Below are 21,016 nucleotides of genomic sequence, written 5' to 3' on the forward strand. Positions count from 1 at the left end.
TAGTGGCGCAACTGTAAATGTATAGCAGGGACGTAACACTAATTCTAAATACACTAAAGGGACGTAACTGTAAATTTACAGCACGGACGTAACTCTAAATGTACAGCAGGGACGTAACTCTAAATGTACAACGGGGACGTAACTGTAAATGTCCAGCAGGGACGTAACTCTAACTGTACAGCAGGGAAGTAACTCTACAGTAGGGACGTAACTCTAAATGTACAACAGAGACACAACTCTCTATGAACCAAGAGAGGTTAATAAAGTACCAGGAGAGATGACGGTAAAGGACGGCGGAATTAATTAGCATAAATTTGGTCGCATAGCATTTGACATTGACTAGGTCTATTGAAATAACACGAGTCAAAGCAGCATACTTTTTTTTTACTGCCAGATATGAACTCTCCAGTTTTAAAAAAGGCATGAATAAAAGTTGCTCTAAAACGGAAACAAGCAACGCCCACACGCCACGGAAAACTCACACAACGTGTTCTACAAACTTTGACACATTTTTACGGCTTTGATTTTTTCCAATATTTCTACGACGTCGCCGAAAATTCGGCCAAAGGAACCGTCAAATGCCACCAGCCGGTAGAGGTCGGTCAAGTATGTGACGTCTCAGGTGCATAACATTTTAAAAACAACACTTGCATGAACCAGTTAAAAAATAACGAATTGTTCACTCGTCGAAATAATGAATAAATACATTTTGGTTAAGTACTTATTGTATGGAAAACCCTTAATCAAGAAAGTGTTCTATGGAAGATCTTTGGTTACGCAGATATTATATTTGTATGGAAAACCCCTGATTAAGAAAATGTTAAGCGCAACTAAAACTTTGTTGCTAAATATGTAAAAACACAACAACAACAAAAGGCTAGCAACGTTAGAAATCCATTTAAAAGTCAGATTGCTCTAACTTAGACAAGTCTCTCGTTTGCCTCCCTTGTGTGACATGCTTGAACGATAGACAACATTCCTAAGTAATCCTTTCATTAGCAACGCGCTAATTACGTTATAATCGCCCATTAGTTTTTAAATGAACATTATATGGAAAATGTATACATATCTAATTATTTTTTAATTAGAATAGTTAATCGATAAAACGAGGCAATAGAACTGAATATCTTTGCTTAAATTAATAATTTTATAAAGCGAGTATTAAAATTGGTATGGACTACAGTTATTTGAAGCTAAATGAAACGTTTATATTTTTTGTATGTTAAGGAAATAAAACTTTGTACACACTAGTGTATAAGTATTGGTAACACAATACTTTTTTGTTAAGGATGAAATAATTAAAGGGCTATAAAAAAAGTCGGTTATTTAATGTATCTACAACACACTATGAAAAAAAAGAGTAGTCCAAATTCCAACGACTCATGAACACACATACATTCTTCTGAGCTACAACATTTTCTGCTAATTAATATACTTACATCACGCTTAAAAGAAATACACGTTTCACAAATATTCCAAAGTCGAACAACTCACGAACACACATACACCATACATCCTATCCCCGTGTTGTCAAGTTGTGTAAGATCTAGCAACAACTGGCCAGCACACATACATCACACGCTGTGTCAGACGACCGTCCAGCAAACTCCCCCAGCACGCATGTCTGACTAGCAACACCGCACAGCGTTCAAATCAATGGGGTGTTAGCCAGGTTGACTGTCACATTGCCAGGTAAACTATCAATGGGATTTTTTTTTTTACCTGCGAAACTGCGTGAAAGATCAGGCGGTGTTGAGGCTAACCTTTCGCCGTGATATGTTAACGTTAGGTAAAAACGGTGTTGAGGCGAAACTTTTACCGTGATATTTTAACGATAATTAAAATGATGTTATGGCAAAACTTTTAAATTGAATTGAAGCGTTTTATTCTAACCTTTGCTAAAAGGAGTATTTCTGCTATATTTGAACATTCTGTTAATTGGGATATGTATTTTATTTTAGCTAAAGGGCATTTTTGTAGGAAAATTTTAACTTATAATTTAAAAATAAAATGTCACCTTCGTTTTCTATTAAACTGACGTACTTAACCAAACAGCAGCTTTACTCGAATGTGTAGACGAAATAAAAATCAACTATGATGTCGTTGTTTGTAAACGAACCAGGCGAAAATCGATGATTTAATGGGGTTAATGAAACACGAACACGCATATATATATATATATATATATATATATATATATATATATATATATATATATATATATGTATATATATATATATGCCTATATATATATATATGCCTATATATATATATATATATATATATATATATATATATATATATATATATATATATATATATATATATATATATATATATATATATATATATATATATATATATATATATATATATATATATGTATATATATATATATATATATGTATATATATATATATATGTATATATATGTATATATATATATATATATATATATATGTATATATATATATATATATATATATATATATATATATATATATATATATATATATATATATATATATATATATATATATATATATATATATATATATATATATATATATGGATCCAACCTTCCTCCCCGTTACACACCAATGTTATCAGTTTTATCTCCCACCTGTTTAATCTGTTTTTATCCCCACCATATCGGGTGACGCCTGAATGTTATCTGTCAGATGAATGGAGGAGAAAGCTATTTACAGATCCAGATAGCAGACATGTTTTCTATTTGACACGTGTCAGCTCTGACCGTTAAAACAAAATTCCTTGTGAAGTTTTTTTTTTATTATTTGTTTGTACTCGAACCTGATGATTTTGTCCAATGGGGTGTGACTTGATGTAAACAAAGCTTTATGACGATATTCCTCTCTACCCAATAATTTAGAGGTCGTATCACTACTAGGGAGCAATGCATACAGAACAATGTACAACACTTATAAGTTTTTATTTATACATTTTTTATTGTTACGAATGTACAATCAAATGTCAAAATCGTATGGAACTAGTTAATCAATCTTTTATTCTAAGTTTAGTTTAACAAGCATTTATACATTAGATAAAATGCACTGTATCTAGGGTGGTTGCAGATAATTTTATAATTATGTGTCACCTATAGTCGTATAATAATGAACTAAAAATGCTATATATAGTCTATATATAACAGACCCTCCAGCAGGATTAATTCCTCTCCATTGACTTTGACAAGCTGAGATAAAAATCAATGCTAAAATGATGCGCCACGGGAGATGACTCCACCAAAGTAATAAATGCCAGTTATCGTTCTTGTTTTTTTTAATACAAGTTATAGTGGGAGATACTGGTCACGCACAATCGATATATTTTTTTTTTGTTGAAAAAAAAACAACAACAACACAACATCATTAAAAATAGTACAGATTTAGAACAAACAGCAGAAAAACCTGGTGATTTTTTATGGTATCCAGGATATGAAATATTTTGTAAAAAACGATTGTGTGTATAGGAAGGATGAAGGGATGGATTGATAAAGCTAATATTTAAATGGCTCAGAAAAAGTACTACATTTCTTTACGGTTAATTAACTTCCCCTTCCTCCCCCCCCCCAACTTTCTCCCTTATCCTCCCTTGGATCGGATGTTCGCCCCCCCCCCCCCCCCAAACACCACCGATATGCTTTCCAAGTCACACAACTCTAACACCCTCCAGCTAATTCACCCCCTGTCTTAAAGTACACTAAACCTCCCCCCCCCCCCCACATACACACAAACACACACATTTCCTTCTCACACTCTCAAATGACTGACCAGTTACTCAGACATCCAACTTGGCAACACCAAGAATTTCTATTTAACCCTGTGGATTTTCTTCCATGCCAAAAAAAAAAGCTTCCCCCCCCCCCCCCGCACAGTTTGAGTTGTAGAACTTGGATTAAATTTCTTTTCTTCCGTACACCTCTTGAAATTTAAAACTGGATACTTTTTTCAGCCATTTTAAAATATTTTCCACCCTTTCTACAATACAATAATATAAAAAGTGTTTAAAACTTGAAATGTCAAGCATTAAGAACATTATATTGCGCTCTCCTATACGAATTAAATTAAATTTTAATTATCCCCCTTTTCTTTTGTTTTTCCTAACTAGTTTGTCTCCCCTGCGAGCTATTTTTAACCCCGCGTTAGTTCCCGGCAAACAGTTGAATCTCGTTTCTACCTCCCGTGACAAGCTGTTGAACACACATTCAATTTTAGCCTCGGAGTCTGCCAGCACTGTCCTTCACATGCATACATCGATCTCTCGCTCGATCGAAATAGTAAATCTCACTTAACACTATTATATCGATCTAAACATCAACACTAATGTCATATTAATATTTTTTTAAAAATCTTTAAAAACCCAGCAGTATTTAATTTAAGTTGCATAGTCCTAGCCTTAAAACAAAAACATTTATCTGACAGAATTTTTAATTTTGCTGCAACGCAATGGATTTTATTATGAGGTGTGTTTGAAAAAATTTTTTTATATAGATAAGTAGTATTGCTTAAAATTTGACAAATGGTCGACATTTTCTAGAAAACCGGATGAACGTCAAATGAGATCCACATATGGAGAAAAAAAGTAAAAAAAAAAAAAAAAAAAAAAAAAAAAAAACCCTAAAAAACAACATGACATGAGGCAAATGTCTCCTAAATATCAGTGGGACAATCCTGCTGGTTAGAAAGACATTATTTAATCCGCGTTTAGAAAACTGTTACTAAAAATAATGTTTGCAAAATCTCTAAGCTCAAAAATATGTTGCTCCATCACTTATATTAATCCCTTTTCAACCTTAACGATCCGTTTTTTATTTTGTAGTAGCGAATCCTTTGCATGTACACAAGATTCCTGCTGTCCAAATATTGATATTTGAAAAGATCTTTTCCATACTTTCCCATAATAGAACTTTTCAATACTTTCATATCCAAATATTGATGTTTTAATAGAACTTTTTAAATACTTTCCCTTCTAAATATTGATGTTTAAATAGAACTTTTCAATACTTTCATATCCAAATATTGATGTTTTAAAATATCTTTTCCATAATTTTATATCCAAATATTTGATGTTTTAAAAGATCTTTTTCATAATTTTATATCCAAATAATTGATGTTTTAAAATATCTTTTCCATAATTTTATATCCAAATATTGATATTTTAAACGATCTTTTCCATACTTTCCCATCCAAATATTGATATTTTCAAAGACCGTGCCAATACTTTCCCATCCTAAAAGTTATGAGCGTCCTCACAGTCGCGTTAACTGTTTGTCACACAAGTCAAATTTACCTGGCGAAGTTGGGGAGCGAGGGGGGGGGGTGAGTTTTTTTTAATGGTGTCCATCCCTCCCTTTCCAGTACATGAACCACCAACATACATGCAGCATGAAAGTTGGACCAGCAGTCTCACCTTACCATGTGTCACCTTCCAGGTCACGACCTCTAGTCTTTCTCTGACAAATGTTTTACCACTCGCCACTGGAAGTAGCAAGTAAAAGACCGCATTTTTTAGTAGAAATAAATACTGTAGTGTAACAGCTTAAGGAAGCGAGATAAAAACTGGTGGAGCAGCCAAGAGGAGAGAACAGAACGGTCTGATCAATGATGGTAATTTAAGTGTGTGCTATATGATGAGACTGGCTGTGCTGAAAGATGAATCCAACATTGATTTCTTCCTCGTACAATGTTGGTTTATGCCATTATTCGAGTCGATTCTATTATTATCTCATAATTATGTGATTTGCACCGACATATCAAACAGATGAGTTCAAATATAGCTGTTGTATACGCTAAAAAGTGTAATAGGACATATTAAAGTTTGATATCGTATCAATCATTTGTTTGTGAGGCTTACAGTAAATGTTATAGTAATCCACAATCAGCTTTTCGTAAATGGTTAATGCTAACAAGAATCAATAATTTGTCTTTATAGTCTATGATAGATGTTATAACATTTTTCAATTTATCTTATGTATACGTGGTTCATCTATTTCTTATGTGAATACTTTGATTTTTCTGAGGTATAGCAATACGATCGTAAAACCAAGTATTTTCGACTTTGTATAAATCAGCAATGCAGCTCAGAATAAGCTTTTAATTATTTTCTACCTTCTTTGGCGCCCCCTTCGGTCGGTGCCTAGGATTGTCACCCCACTAAGCCTCCCCATGATGGCGCAAGGCTAAGAGTGAATAACTGGGCCGCTTGAGCTTTGCTTGTATCTAAAGTTTCTATTTTTAGTTACGTATGTATGGGGTTAGAATTCCGGTTAGCTCTGGGTCTAGGGTCAGGGTGGGTACACATCGGTGACACAAAATTCACGGATATTTCTCATTTTCATTTTTGTATATATCTAGTGTTTCTTTCTAATACTAAGATTCGGAAGAACACAAGTAGTATCAAAATAATGTAAAAATAAATACAAAAATATAGCTAAAATGATTTTATATTATTTGCAAACCTTGATTTTATTTGCAGCGACTCTGTTGAACATCCCAAAATCTGGATACGAATCCCAGTTTTGCCACCAACTTCAACTGATACTTATACGGAACATGACAGCCAGAGACAGACCCTCACCACGCCATACATTGTCCTGTTACACAGTTAGAGATATAATTGTTATATTATTATTTTACACGGACCATTAAAATAAATATATGCACGATTTATAACATTTTCTTTTTTTCCTTTGGTGTAGCTACTTTTTTTTCTCTCTCTCCCCCCCCCCCCGCCTCAGAGATGTAATTTACGGCGTCAGTTTGCCTTGTATGTTTGCTTTAGTATAACAGTTTTCATCATGGGCTTGTGAGGACTGATACAGATTTACATAGTAATACTTCTTTCTTACTTGTAGCCTACTTTCATTCATTTAAGATGGTTTACTTAAACATATTTGGTGTAGCTTCAAAGAATCAACGAGGAGTCAAATCCGTACCCCTTCCTTTCTTTCTCACGCACACTATAACCTCGATACCATTGAAAAACAAATTCAGGTCTATTTTTGGGGTGTTTTTTTTTCGCCTCTTACTACAACATAAATATACAATCATACTTTTCAACTTCTAGAATACACATTTGTAATGGTGTGGTGTTTAATAACTCAAAGAACCCTCAGCAAAACTATACTTGTTTTCCGCTTATTCATAATTCTATTCCTTTATCAATGCTGGTTATATCCCCTTTAAAAAAATTAATACGGCTAACAAAAGGTGAAAAGGTCACAGGTCGAGCGATACTTCCCCACCTAGGTAATAGGATTTCATCTCCGCACGGCACGTTTGCCAAGTCACGCACAAGTCTCAGAGCGTCTGGTCAGGGGTTTTACTAATTACCGCTCCACACATAACATCGTACAACATACCTGAAAACCTTCATGAGTCGCAAGTACTAATCGCGCCGTCACACCGATCTGCATGCATTAACTTCCACCCTTGTGAAGTCAGCCCGTGAAAAATGTGGCATTCATTCATGCCCACGCCGTAGGACGACGGCAGTGGTAGAGAACTTGAAGGCATAACCCCGCCGAGCGTGGCAAGGGGCTGGTAGAGAAGTTTGGAGGCAGAGACCTCGTCGAGCGTGACACGGCGCTGGTTTGGTCTATGGTAATTAGGAGATGATGTAATTTGTGTAGGCTTAAACACTGTGTGTTGAACTACAACTTCTAGCTAGTTCTCTACGACTATATATTTGTGGATATATATGTACGCCACTGCACCAACTCCTCAAAATGTGTACAGCATTACGCTGACACCCCCCCCCCCCCCCCAACCCCCAGTTTGCTAAAAATTCGCTACTACAATAATTGAGATTTAAAAAATACTGGATATAAATTGCTTGTTCTTTTTTTGCAATAACTGCAAAGTTGTATTTTAAGTTAAAAAGATACATAAAAGCAGGCAAATAGTGTTATACCTACAGAAATGCACACATTAAAAGATAGAAAATGAGAGGTAATTTTTATTATACTCTATACAGTCAAACGCATCCAACAATAAAAAAAAATGTCCCAATAATTCAATATGTGCTTCCACAAAAATTCCAACTCACGTCATTATAAATCCTGAGAGATAATTTCTCACACAATACCGACAAGGATACACGTTGTGTTTTAAATATAAGAAAGCGATGTATGTTTGATGCACGAGAAGAAAATAAATCCCCTCCCCCTCCTCTCCCCCCCTCCCCCCCCCTCTCGCATAGTTCACAGGCTGAGTTAGCCACTGCTATAAATTGTTGGTATATATGAGTTACTCCCCTTGCTGAAATCAGCAAATCATTTTACTAAATTATAATGGCCCTTTATTACCGCTGTTAGAAACATGAACTCTACTTCATCTGCCCATTGGATAACCGAAAAAATAAACACAACATTTGTTAGTATATCGTCTACTTTATGAACTGAGTAAAACTAGAATATTTTAGAATTAAGCAGATTGGGTAAATTACAAGTCACTATTCAATGTCCCCGGGCAGCTTATTATCTATAGTTTGGCCACTATTTTTTTGTTTGAGGACATTATCTGGCCAAAAATATTATACTTAACTAATTTTGAAACCATCGATACGTTCTGTAAACTCTAATAAAAGTAATGATATTAATGTCTAGTGGCTTTTCGGACGTGGATAGTTTCAAATTTGGTTTCCAATGTTATCGATTTATGCACTGATGATTCTCTCCGCCCGCCTTTGTCAGTAAATTGTTTTTCGCCCTAAAGGGACGTATCAAATTGATTATACAATTTATTGTTTAACTACGTATTTCAAAAAATTACAGCGTTCACTTTTCGTCGTTTGTTCTAGATCGATACCTCCGCGTATCGTCCATTGAACTCAGAAACTCGGATAAATTAAATTACCGTTGATTCTAAATCAGGTTTATTTATTTTACCAATACTTTCCACGAAATGACTTTAGTTAAATTGCATTAATAATAATACAGTACAGAAGTGGTATTCAGATCTACTTGATGTTTTAAAATGAATACAGCAGGATAAATAGAAACTCGAATCATTTACAAATTTATTTTTACACTAGATGAATATTCAGGAAAATACCATGATCAGCCGTCACACTTTATCCGAAGCCTGAAAATAGTGTAAAGTTTTAGTCAGTAAGAAACAGTTATTCATAGATTATGTTCATTTACATGTCCGCATCTTGATTCTATGGGGATTTAGCTTAAGGGTATCACGTAAACAGTGCCTCTAACACGACGCTGATGGAAAACACGCTTAAAGTCCTTAAAGTTTTGGGGAGTGGGCAGGGGCGGAACTACAGTGCCGCCAGACCCCGCAATGCGGGGGGGCCCACGCCAGTTAGGGGCCCATAGCCGACCATAATAAAGTTTTCATAGTTAAAAAATAATTTTCTTGCATTTTTTACTTGATTGTAAAAGCTTTTGTAAATAACAAACAGATCTACTACATTAGTGATGTTATACAGTAGCTAACACATGCTGTTGCTTAAAAAAATATATGCCTGAGCTGTAGTGTGAAAGATAGGCAAACGTTCAAAACACTTGCGTGGCTTATTTCCCTTTTTTAAATAGTTAAAAAGGGTTGCTCCTTTTAATATATGTGTACTAAACAAATTAACAAGCAATTTCTTCTCTTACTTATTATTTTAAAAAAAAATACATACTAAAACTGACAGAACATAAAAAGGAAATATATTTAAAACAAATAATATAATACAAAAAAACATTAAAATAAACATAACACGAGAAACCATTACACATACAAAGCTTTCATTTTTATAGTCTTTTGACCGGCTAAGCAGAGGATTGGCAGCATTACCGCAAAATATTTCTAAACCTAGAAAAAAAAAATACGAAGCAGACTAATGCACTCACACACATAATATATTGTAATTTGTTTAAATATATATAAACCGATAATTCACGTGTAACGGGTACCAACGGCTAGTTCATATAGAACGTCCCATCAAATAAATTATTTACAATAAAATGAAAGTTCATGTAAGATAGTAATATCACTAAGCGTCCACAAAAAATAACTTTGTCGGACGTGTGTGGATTGAGGGGGGTTAGGGGGGGGGGTGAAAAAAAAATGATTTTTTTTTCATAACCCGATCAGGCCAGAAATGAGTATCAAATGTTTGTATTCTGTTTATATATATATATATATATATATATATATATATATATATATATATATATATATATATATATATATATATATATATATATATATATATATATAGGAGGGTAGGAGGGGGGCCCAGAATTTTTGTTTGCGGGGTGGCACTTTTTTTCTAGTTCCGCCACTGGGAGTGGGGGAGCTATAGGTTTACGTCTGTTGGTGTTTATAGCTCACGGTAGACTCGCCCCCAACGTCTGCTACAGTGGTAGAGCAGCTTTCTTTGATGTTTCATATCAAAGCATTTTTTGTGATTATTATTTTTCCGGGGGGAGTGGGGGAGATGCGGGTAAATGGTTACATTACTACCAGTTGTCTCTCATCCCAGCCCCTCCCTCCACACTATGAGATTGCATATTATTTTCATACGATTCTAAAGAGATCGATCACCATATCGTTAGTTCTTCTCATTCCTGGCTCGCCATTGATTGCCAATACTCAGGTCTGTACTCTCCGTGCTTCATGACCCTAAAATCTAATGGAGCCCTCGTGCGTTTGACTAGACATTTCTAGATTTAGAAGACAGCTCAGAAGCATTTAACTTATTTTTTTACCAGGTGCTGTTCAATTTAAGACCAATTTCAACATTTATGAGTCCCGAAGAGAGACATGTTTTACGTACATGTTATAAAAGTGAACAGCACTTAATTTCAAACAAATCGTTCTTTTAGTTTTCGTCAGTTTGTCGCACGGGATCACTAGGTTCACAAAGAAAACATTTGAAAGTAAATTTTAGGTTTTTAGATGTCGTAAAATGTTCGATTTTATCATCGAGTTTTCGCGTTGTTTTATTTATGTAGTGAAATAAATGACATTGAATCCTATGATCTAACAGGCAAAGAGAAGTGCGACGGAATCTGAAATATCCTACAGATGGTCAGGTGATACTGGACCTATATGATAAGACTAAATGTAAAGAAATCTTAGGCTAGTGTTCATAGGCGTAGCGAAAGGGGGGGGGGGGGGGGGGCAGGGGGGTACATATGTCCCCGGGCGCCGACGTTAGGGGGAGTCAAAATGGGTTGGAAAAACAAATTAAAATATCATTTTAGCTGCATTTTTGCTTTATAAATATAAAACAAAAATAAATGAGGTGGGGGGGGGGGGTGCAAATCGAAAACTGAAAGTGGGCGCCAAATTGAAAGTTCCCCGGGAACCGGGAAGGGTCGCTACGCCTCTGCTAGTGTTAGACTAGACCTAAAAGAGAGTTGAGGTCTGGTGGAAAATTATTAAGACGCAGGACGGTAACGGTTATCGATACGATTAGTTGTGCTTTGTTACACAATTTTGTTATGCAGGGGGGGGGGGGGTATTGGAAGGGGTAGGTCACAAACCATTGATGACTACGAACTGTAGCCCGCACATCCATAATCTGCCTCTGACTGCGATTTGTGTTTCTTTCAGGCATTTCACCACCACCCCACTCTCCACCGAGACTTACAACCTAAAGCATTTTTTATTTAAATAGAAAATATACACTTTAATAATTGCTAGAAAGTTTCAGGTGCCCCATCCCGCTCACACCGAAGCAACATGTCTAAAAGGAACCCTGATTGTGATGAATACCTAGCACATTCCTAATGTAATTTATACTCAAAACATTTATGAGCTATAATACATTAATTCAAATTCCCGTTTGTTGATTTTAAAGGATTTATTTTTTTACTAAACCATAAAAAAAAAAGAAAGAAAAGAACAACTTGCGTTTCATTTCGGAAGCCTAACATTTAATTCCACATTTCTTTTAAAATGTACAACATTTTATGTAAGAAGAAAATGTCATTTTGTTATATTGTCTATAGTTTAGATAAATATATGTAAAAGCAAGGCTACAAAGGTATTAATCTAAACGTTTTTTTTATTGTATAGAAAGATGGAAGGAATTGAAAACATTACATCTTTGGTCACAGAGGGAGCTGATGTTGATGAATTAATTAACGACGATATAATAAGCGATGAAATAACTGATATTGTTATGAAACTTCTGATGTACATTTTTACTCCGGTCATCGCTTTCTTCGGTATCATAGGAAATACTTTAAGTATAATCATTCTGGTTAAAAACGGCATTCACAAGTCATCTAACATTCTACTCATCAGTCTAGCATTTTGTAATACAGTGTACCTCATCGCCTACAACAGTATACCTAAGGTACTATATATCGCAACTGGACACCTAAGCTACGATGGGTTTTCTGAGTACGATACTTATCTCTTGTTTATCTTCTTCTCTGTCTTCACCTTCTTGGATTACTCCTTTGGTTTGATGGCTCTATCAGTGCCGATGTTGATCACGATAGAAAGGTTGATTGTTATATTTTTCCCTCTGTCCTGTCATCGTATTGTCACACCAGAAAGAACGTGGCTGGTACTAGGGACGGTCATACTTTACTGGAGCAGCATTTTCGTCTACACCAGCTTCTGGCTCGACATCGAATACATTTGGGACGCACATTTAAACAAATCTATCGGACATTTTGAAAATTCCGATATGATTGCCGGAAATCTTGAAGCTGTTGTTGCCGTAGAAACGTTATTTGGGTATACCAGTATGGTAATACCGCCCCTGTTCACAGCACTTGGATGCATTGTCATTTCTATCAAACTCAAAATCGCTTCGATCAAACGCAAAGCTTTAAGCGCAAACTCCAGCTTCAGTCAAAAGACGACAAAGATACTCCTTGCGGTCTGTTTTCTCTACGTCATCACCTCCGCGTACGCATCCCTCGCTCTTTTTAAGCCTGAGTACGCCTGGTACACGCTAGCGGACAAACCACCGACCAACGTGGCACTTATCGTGAGCCAGGTCTCCAACATCATCGGCTGCATCAACAGCTCCAGCGACTTTGTCGTCTACATCGTCATGAACAAAAACTTCAGAGTCAATCTGACTGAACTTTTTCGACGCCGATTGAAAAACTAAGCAGTGACGCACTTAAATAAGAATGACAAATAACTTTTTAAAGTAGATCAACTTGATAACAGGATAGAAGTGCGTGTTTCTGGTAATTGTATTGTGTACATGTTACTTGTTTGTTGGTATATGTGAGTCATCTGTCTGACCTAATTGAATAAATTATAATAATAATCTAAGCATATGATTTGAAGGTAATTAAATAGAACGAGAGATATCCGATGGACACTAACAACTAGCCTAGAGGACCTGGATTTTGCAGACGACATAATTCTACTAGCCACTAGTCAAACGAACATGCAAGAAACTTATTTATTTTGCGAATAAAGTTGGACTCAAAGTTGACAGAAAAAAAACAAAGCTATAAAGCAAAATACAACTAGTTGAGAACCTATTAAATAAACACATAAATAGAGGAGATAAAATTCAAATTTTTAGGTAGCAATGTCAATTATGAAGGAAATTAAAACACATAGCTAAAGCCAAGCAAACATTTGGTTAGATTAGGTTTGCCTGTCGTCCCTCCTGGGACATAGGCCCCTAGCAAGAGCTTTCCAGGCGTCTCTGTCCTGGGCTAGTCTCTCCGTTCCAAGGTGTATCCAATCTTCTTGGTGTCTTCTTCCAGGTCATGTCTCCAGGTCTTTCTTGGTCTGCCTCTCCTCTTCTTGCCCTGTGGATTACAGGTGAGGGCCTGTCTTGTTATGCTGGATACTGGATTCTAGAGTGTGTGGCCAATCCATTTCCATTTTCTCTGGAGGATCTCTACTTCAACTAGCAGTTGATTTGTCCGTTGCCACAGAACATAATTTCTGATGGTTTTAGGCCAGCGAATTCGCAGGATGTATCTGAGGCATGCGTTTATAAATTATTGTATTTTCTTCTTATTTAAAGCAGTTATTCTCCATGTCTCAGCGCCATAGAGTAAAACAGGTTTTACTAGTGTGTTGAAAATCCGGATTTTTATTCCGAGGGCTTAATCTCCAGAACCCCGAACATTTTTTAGTTGGTTGAAGACTGCTCTTGCCTCAAGCAAGTATTTGCTACCATGTAAAAACATGGCGATCGAAGAAAATCTCCACCAAAACAAATGCAGACTTTTTAAAAGTAATGTCCTTAGCGTCAAACTGTATGCTTGAAAGTAAAATCGCCACCAGCAGATCACTGGACTCTTTCCAAACTAAGTGCTTTCGAATGATAAAAGTCATCCACTGGTCTAACGATAAACGACTAAGAGAGATGGAAATTGAAGCAGTTTTCGAAATAATCGAAAATTAGAAGATGGCGCTTGAAGGGGCACGACTTAATTAAGGATGCGTCAAATGGTATCGCAAGAATGGCGCTAAACTGGACGCATCAATGAAATTAAAACAAGGAATGCCAAGGAAGACACGGAGGCGCACGACGGAGAACCATGTAGCAGAGGCGGGACTTGGGGAACTACAAGGAACATTCCCGGAAACAGACGGAAGTGAAGGGAACTATTTGTGCCGGCCCTATGTGCACATAATGGGAAATACTTATGACGATATTATATATATATATATATATATATATATATATATATATATATATATATATATATATATATATATATATATATATATATATATCTTTATGTATATATATAATGTATGTTGTCTGTTACGTGCTTTTAAACATTTTAAAAACATAATACGCTAACAATAATAATAATGTCTAAAATTGTAGCTTTCCCGAAATAATATTTAGGCTAGTATAATATAATATTTACATATGATTGTACAGTGTAATGGTTTTAATAAACCAAGATTTAGTAAAAAAAATGTGTGTGATTGTCACTAAACAAGGGAGTATGTAGACGTGTGCCTGTGAACTACACAACATTGTGTTTTCCTGTGTCGACCCAATTTGAACGTCGTGTTGAAAAGGTCAGCTCATCCAGCAAGAAACGTGTTTTAGCCGGGAACCACGTGACAGGGGAACCGTTTTATCCCGTGACTATCAGTTTCAGGTCGCGATGTTGTACCTGATTGTTACCTGTCCCAGGGGAAATAGTTACACGAGGATGGTCGTCCCAACAAAATCCATGTGATCGACTTGTTTGGCTGTACCCAAGGTTTAAGACGTAAAGAATTGTTGTAGGGAAAAATTAAGTTAAAAAATAAATTATACAAACTAACGGGCTCAATTCTGTTATTTTTATTTTTTTTCATATTAAGGATAATTATTGCAAAATGTGTTAAATGCTTAAAAACAATGTTAAAACACAGTTAAAACTTATACATACGATTAACATATTTGATTTCGCCAACTATAAGGTAAATCATAAAATAAAGTCTTGCCTTCAAAAGCAAAGTACATTAACGTCAATCATTTTCAAGGTCTGTATTCAGTAAAGAAAAGTTTAATAAATTTCATTTTCTCTGTGAATCTTGTGATTTTTCAGAAACGTTTTACTAGGAAATACAGAAGTAAAAAAAAGGATTTCCATCGAAGAGTATATTCCTTGAAATACTTTTGCAGCTTTACACTGAAGCTACAAACTCATTCATACAATATTGTTGGTTAAATGTTTAAAAAAAGAAACTTAAATAACTGCAATGTCTGTTTAATCAGTTTTAGTAAAATATTTTTAAACATGATTGATCTCATTAAAACACAACACATCGAGGTACTTTTACTGTTAAATCTGCAAAAGAACAACAATAAATGTATTTTGGATCACTTCGCAGTAAACCACACTTAAGTGAGAATATACGATTGTGTATTGTGAAAAGGGGGAGGGACAAACAGAGAATACAAATAGAACACGAGCAGGAGTTATAATAAGAAGGGACTCAAGCAGGGTACGTAATCTGGAGGGCGCGAGTAGGGGAAGTAATAACTGGGACTATAGCAGGGAACATAATTTCGGAGTACGAGAGAAAGGGAAGCAAGAAAACAGCAAGAAAACTGCTAAAACAACATCTTCAACTCTTTATTGCGGATAATGTACAAGTAAAGTTCCCTTTTGAAACCTGGCGGATCATGGGGCAAGTGAAGTAGATTTCACCTGTTTCTGTGACCTCGGCATATGAAGGAGTATTGTGGTCAAAACTACGCCCAGCCGTCTTCACATTCTCTAACTTGAGTCTGGTGCCCATTAGAGCACTCGTATAATCACCCAGATTATGATCAAGATCTAGAACAATAGTTTTTAACCTTGGTTCTGTCAAACCCCTGGGGTTCGGGGAGTCAGTCTCAGGGGTTCGGCGGAGGTCAAGACACACGCCCGACTCATATGATTTTCGATCAGATTTTATCAGTGTGGACACTAGAACTAGCGGCCGCGGCTGATGACCGTTCAAATACGACAGCGAGACAGCATGACACAATAATAGAGTGCGCCAGAGCTAGAAAATACGTATCTTGAAATTTCTATATCGTTTAGCCCTTGACGTCACGACGCACATACGTCATGAATCGTATCAACTATACATGCGCCTGTTGATCGTGTATATATTCGGGTGGATTTTTAAAACTAGTACTCTTTATCATTTTTTTGACATTTTATTTATTTTGTAAAAATAATAATTGTGAACTTTTATAAAAATCGAACTTCTAAAATGGGAGTGATCTCCCTTAAACTTTTTCTTGTATTCTTTAAAACAGTAAGGGGGACAGTACTTCCAGTGCAATCAGGCTATAGAAATTTAGAAGTTTGTGACGAATTCCGCTATTTTTTAATGAAAAAACATTGATGCGAATATTTTACAGAATGTGCTTTTTGAAAATATGGTGTGAAATTATCAAATTCTTAAAAAGAATAGCAAACCAAATGAGCGCAATAAATGTAAGTATAATAGAGCGGAAAATTAGTAATATGATAGTTAATTAAAACACTTCTTTCTTTCCTCTTCTTCATTGTTAACTGTAATGTTGGAAGGGAAATCCTCCAACACAATTAAATATAACGTGTCATCTTGTTATGAATTTGGAGTTGTCTTTCGAAGGTGAGTTGCTGTCTGCAACTATCGTCTGCCTTGGGTTTTGAACTCGATACTTTTCGGATAATTAACCATGAGCTTTGCCGATCCCATGCATTACCACCGAGTGTTGACCCACCAGAATATTTTTAAAAAACAAACGGCCCATTATACGTGGTCTTACGTTTTCTCGCATTTTTCCGCACTTGATGGACGATAGACAAAGGAATCAAGTAAAATAAATTCTTAAGGTTTTTTGAGAAAACGAAAATATCGTAAATTACCACTTTCTTTTCACCAAAAATTACTAAAAACTAGGGATTAAGGTCTTATACCGGTGCACGAAATGTCGTCTATCTAACTGAAATGGCACTCAAGTTATCGGTAATATAGAAACCAGAAATAGAGTTTAGCACCACTTCCCTATTTCGGAATTCACTAAAAAAAATTAAAAATAAACCAAGTGTAAGATCTTATACTTAAATCGTCTGCTTAACTGAAATCGTACTGAAGTTATTGCTTACACTTAAAGAAAGTACTACGCTCGGTAGCCGGAAGTCGTTCAAACGATGATAGAAACCTACGGATACCTTGTCGTATGTTCGTATAGACTTATTTCGCTATTGAACATAAACAACTTTCGGTAGTCAACATAGTTTAAAGTATTATAGCCGGAAGTCGTTGAAACGTTGATAAAAACCCGCTGATACCATGTCGTATGTACGTTTAGACTTATTTCGCTATTGAAAATAAAAAACTTTCGGTAGTCAACACAGTTTAAAGTATTATGACTTCAAACTATATAAGCAATGAGTACAACTAGAATATTCTACAATAAAGTAGACAGGGTAGACAACAAAATAATATTTTGTGTACTCGGTAAACGATTATACGTAATCTTTATTTTTAAAGAAATAGTCTTTTTAAAGTTATATTTTGGCAACTATTTGTGCATTACCAAGCTAAAAAATTTAAAATTTCAACTTATATAATTTTAAAAACATCGGTATGTTCTGTATATTCTAAAAATATTTAATGAAAATAAGTTCTAGTGACTTTTCAGACGGGGATAGTTTCAAATAATTGGGTTTTCAATAACATTGGTCTATCTGTAGTTATGATGACGATTTTCTCCAACCGCCTATGTCAGTAAATTGTTTCCAGCCCTAAAGCTGCGTTTCAAATTGATTATACAATTTTAAATCAAACAACTAAATGGGTTAAATTTCACTGTACATTTACTTTAATTTGTTCCTGGTCGATACCTTTACTTATCGTGGAACGAAATCCGAATCTCGTTTGAATGAAATTACCATTGATTATAAATTCACAATCCGGTATATTTATTTTACTAATACTAGCCACAAAATGACTAATGTAAAATTACATTCATAATAATACAGTACATAACGGGCATACAGATCTACCTTATGTTTTACAATGAATACAGCAGGATAAATAGAAACTCGAATCCTTTAGAAATTTATTTTTACACTAGATGAATCTTCAGGAAAATACCATGATCAGCCGTCACACTTTATCCGAAGCCTGAAAATAGTGTAAAGCTTTACTCAGTAAGAAACCGTTATTCATTTATCAGATTACGTTAATTCAGAAATACATATGTTGATACTAGGCGTATTAAGATTATAAGTAATACGTAAGCGCGGTTCAGATACAAAGTAAATGGGAAAGTCGCTTAAAAGGATATGCGCAAGAAAAAAAAATCACCAAAATTCTGATTTTTCTTCAAAATGGGTTTCTTGCACATGTAGCTTCTTTGTCCAATTCTTAATTTAGAAAATATGAACTTAAATGAGAAAAAAAAAATTCATGTTAACAAAAAAGTATTTTATGACCCTAAGTATGAAAAACAAAGAATAATATTTTCCCATTATTACACGTATGCTACGACATGTTTGACATCTTCCACCATATTGTATTTGGCATCATTAAAAAGCTGAAATTCTCTTGTATTCGTTAATTGTAATTTCCGATAAATCGGAAACTGGCTTTATAAATCAAACAGAAATTATGTTTTTTTCTGACCGTTGAGTTAGTTTTTACTATGTTTCTCAGTTCGCCGTTTTGTGACATATAGGTTGGCTTCTAGGTTGTCGAATAAGTTTTCGAGTAGGCTGTCGGATAGGTTGTAGAGTAGGTTGAGGTTTTGGTTGACATGTAGGTTGGCTTGTAGGTTGTCAAATAAGTTTTCGAGTAGGCTGTCGGATAGGTTGTAGAGTAGGTTGAGGTTTTGGTTGACATGTAGGTTGGCTTGTAGGTTGTCAAATAAGTTTGCGAGTAGGCTGTCGGATAGGTTGTAGAGTAGGTTGAGGTTTTGGTTGACATGTAGGTTGGCTTGTAGGTTGTCAAACAGTACACTAAAAAACCTACTAACTTTATTTATAAAACAATTAACACCATATTTTCTGTATTTATTCTTAATGTAATAATAAAAACTTATGTCACGAGGGAATTTTGATGGCTTTCATAGAACAAAAGTTTTATTTATGGTAAAACAAGTTAATAAAAAGTCTAGTGACAATTTAAGCGCGATTTCCTTAATTAATTTTTTGTGACCGAACGAAAGGATATTTTTGAAAACTTTCTTCGGCAATATTGTTCTAAATTATGGCAGGAATCTATTGGTAAATATTTCAAGTTGCTAAGTGGTCTGGTTGCCGAGATATGGACAAAAAAACTGCATTTTTTCGAGGTTTTTTGGCTTTCCGGGAAATCCAGGAAGGAATTCCAGGAATTTTTTTTTTGCCCACAATCATTCTCGGAACTTGCTTAACATATTTGCTTTTGGAACTAGTCCTCGATATTGCTTCGTTGAGTAGGAGATACGACTTAAAGCTGCGGACACACATCCATCCAGCAATGACGAATTAATAATCGCAATTCTTTTAAGGAAATTGCGCTAAAAATATGCATTTTTCTTCGAATTTTCGCGTAATAAATATAGTGCAATATTTCGGACCTTTTAGAATTCAGACCTATAGCTCTATCAAAAAGTTGTCGAGACAAAAGCTCTAACACACGGGTTCCCAACCTGGGGGTCGCGACCCCCCTGGGGGTCGCGAAGGGCTTTCTGGGGGCTTTCTGGGGGGTCGCCAACTGGTATACTAAAACTTAGTAATTTGAAACAAAACATAAATATTTAGAAGAATTTTTGAAATTCGGCTTTACTAACATCACTGGAAGAAGCAAAGCGAATTTATGAAATCTTCAAAACTAAAACGTCATTTGACACGAGTCATTCGAAACACACCAAAAACGATATGCAGTTCTTTCGTCGGTATGAAGCTAGTTGCAAACGTAAGAGACTTGATCGAACAGGAAGTTTTCACCAAGGAAACACAGCATTAGTGCAAACATCACATGAAGTCGCCACAGAAAATGCCAAGCAAAATAAAAACACAATAGGAGAACATCTCATAAAACGCTGCATGTTGAAGATGGTGAAGTTAATTCTTACATGTCCGTAGATGTTAAATAACACATTTTTATTGAAATTAAGCTTTCACCATTGTTTGCTTTTCAAGTTGATAAATCAAAAGACGAGAGTTCGTGTTCGCAGTTGCTGGTCTTTGTCTATATTCATGCAGATGATAGCAAAGAAGAGTTGCTCTTTTGTGAAGATAGCATGGAGAAAATAAAAACGTTTTTTTTTAAAATTGGATTATTAAAATGGGTTAAAACGGCTGTGAGGGTTTGTGCGGATGGTGCACCATCTATGTTTAGGTCAAAATCGGGCTTTCAGAAAGCAGAAAAGATTTAGCTCCCTAACCACTGCCCTCACCAATCGCCACCAAGACTCCATTGCTAGTATAAGTCGTAAATTATATAAAATCTGGAGCCTTCAAAGAACTGAGCAAAGACCTGAATAAAGATCACGAGGTTCTGCTCTTCTACACTACAGTGCGCTGGCTGTCAAACGAATTGTTGTGAATCGTGTTTTTGAATTGAAATCTGAAATC

The 21,016-nt window shown here is 35.3% G+C and overlaps 1 protein-coding gene across 1 annotated transcript; it reads left to right on the forward strand.

Annotated features, from left to right (window-relative positions):
* The first annotated feature begins 12,048 nt into the window (after positions 1-12,048).
* LOC131942726 (FMRFamide receptor-like) lies at positions 12,049-13,098 on the forward strand. The gene has a single exon (XM_059302647.1). The coding sequence runs from the start codon at positions 12,049-12,051 to the stop codon at positions 13,096-13,098; it is 1,050 nt and encodes a 349-aa protein (XP_059158630.1).
* The last annotated feature ends 7,918 nt before the right edge of the window (positions 13,099-21,016 follow it).

The sequence above is a fragment of the Physella acuta genome, unplaced genomic scaffold (genome assembly GCF_028476545.2).
Source record: "Physella acuta isolate Inbredline_101_S28 unplaced genomic scaffold, ASM2847654v3 ptg000421l, whole genome shotgun sequence".
NCBI lineage: Eukaryota > Metazoa > Mollusca > Gastropoda > Physidae > Physella > Physella acuta.

Excerpts from the sequence above, each read along its gene's own strand:
- LOC131942726 (XM_059302647.1), top strand. The coding sequence starts at position 12,049 with ATGGAAGGAATTGAAAACATTACATCTTTGGTCACAGAGGGAGCTGAT.